The sequence below is a fragment of the Bison bison genome, unplaced genomic scaffold, assembly GCF_000754665.1.
Source record: "Bison bison bison isolate TAMUID 2011002044 unplaced genomic scaffold, Bison_UMD1.0 scf7180017864249, whole genome shotgun sequence".
NCBI classification, from domain to species: domain Eukaryota; kingdom Metazoa; phylum Chordata; class Mammalia; order Artiodactyla; family Bovidae; genus Bison; species Bison bison.
In genome coordinates this window covers 365,637-367,070 of record NW_011494821.1, presented here as the reverse complement: position 1 = coordinate 367,070, position 1,434 = coordinate 365,637, and the positions used below count along the sequence as shown (strand labels likewise).

Below are 1,434 nucleotides of genomic sequence, written 5' to 3'. Positions count from 1 at the left end.
CCCCCCCCACAGGCCCCAATCCCACCGCCAGCAGCCCCAGGCCTGTCAGAGCCCCGAATATCGTCAGCAACCGCGGGAGGGGCACCCAACCCTGGTCTGCCAGCCACCCGCAGAGGAGCCGAGCGCCGATATCCCCCACCGCAGCCGCCGCCACCACCAGCGCCGCCCCATACCCGCCCAGGCCCCGATCTAAAGCGTGAGGAGCCAAGTGCACGTAGGGGATGAAGTAACCGACCCCCACTAAGGCCGTGCCTAGTGTCAAAACTAGGAAGGCCGGGCGTCTGAAGAGACCGAGGCCGAGGGCAGCTAGAGGGCTTCGGGGTAGGGCCAGGGGGTCGCCAGTAAGCGCCAGGGGTCGTAGCAGGGCGCCACAGGGGGTGAGGTGAAGGGTGACGGCTCCGAGGAGGAGCAGGGCGCCCCGCCAGCCAAAATTATCAAGGAGGAGCTGTAAAGCGGGCGCCAAGAGCAGCGAGGAGGCCCCGTTGCCCATGAGTGCCAGCCCCACGGCCAAGACTCGACGGCGGGAGAAGTAACGGGAGACGGTCCCCAGGGCAGGGGCGAACACCAGGGCCCAGCCGGAGCCTGCGAATGGATAGGACCGGGTAAAGACAGAAACCAGGGTTACCAGGCCCTGCCATCCTAGCTCTGTTTCTCGCAGGAGGCCCCCGCCCTCTTGGCTTCCGTACCCGACAAGCTCCTATCTCCACCATCACCCCCTTAAGAACCCGGGTATCCCTCTTCCCTCACCAGCAAGGACGCCCAGGCCAAGGTAGAGGTGCAGCAGACTGTGGGCGAAAGCCGAGAAGACGAAGCCGAGCGAGGTGAGGACGCCCCCAACCATCACGACAGGGCGCACCCCCCAGCGGGTGCTCAGGGCACTGCCCACTGGGCCTGGAAGGGGGCGGAGTCAAGGGAAGGCACGCCCCCTGGACCCCCAAACTCTCTCCAACCCTTCTCATTGGCTATTTTCCTGGCCTAAACTTCTCCCCCGCCTTATAGCAACACCACCACCACCACCCCGCCCCGCTTCATCTCAAGACCCACTCAATTCTAGAATTTAGAACTCTAAATTCGACCTAGGTCTGAAGGTCGAACTCTAAGGGTCGACTTTTCTTAGGTTGTTTGGTAACTAAGTGTGTCCTCTACCACTGCTCTCACGGCACTTCCCCCCACCCCAGTTCCTGCCTCCCACCTCGGGGCCCCTCCTCACTGGCTGCCTGCTGCACTGCCAGGGCCAGGGCGCTGACCCACGCAGTCTCCTGAGCGTTTCGGTCAAAATACTCCGCGAAGTCAGGGAAGGCGAGGCCCAGGGAGCGTAACACTCCGTAGGAGAGTCCATTCACCGCGAACCCTGCGGCCGCCACCACCCAGCCCCAGCCCCCGTCCGGGGGTCCGGTTGGCTTGGGGGTCATCGTCTCCTGGGGAAGGGGGAAC

The 1,434-nt window shown here is 64.3% G+C and overlaps 1 protein-coding gene across 1 annotated transcript in view; it reads right to left on the bottom strand.

The window, feature by feature from the left end:
• Window positions 1–1,434, bottom strand: part of SLC16A11 (solute carrier family 16, member 11) — a 2,074-nt gene extending 640 nt beyond the window's left edge. Inside the window, exons 1-3 of the mRNA XM_010847362.1 lie at window positions 1,211–1,434; window positions 748–891; window positions 3–582 (exon numbers count right to left, since the gene is read on the bottom strand). Of these exons, the coding sequence (XP_010845664.1) occupies window positions 3–582; window positions 748–891; window positions 1,211–1,412 (926 nt within the window). The 5' untranslated portion in view covers window positions 1,413–1,434. The remainder of the gene's footprint in view (window positions 1–2; window positions 583–747; window positions 892–1,210) is intronic.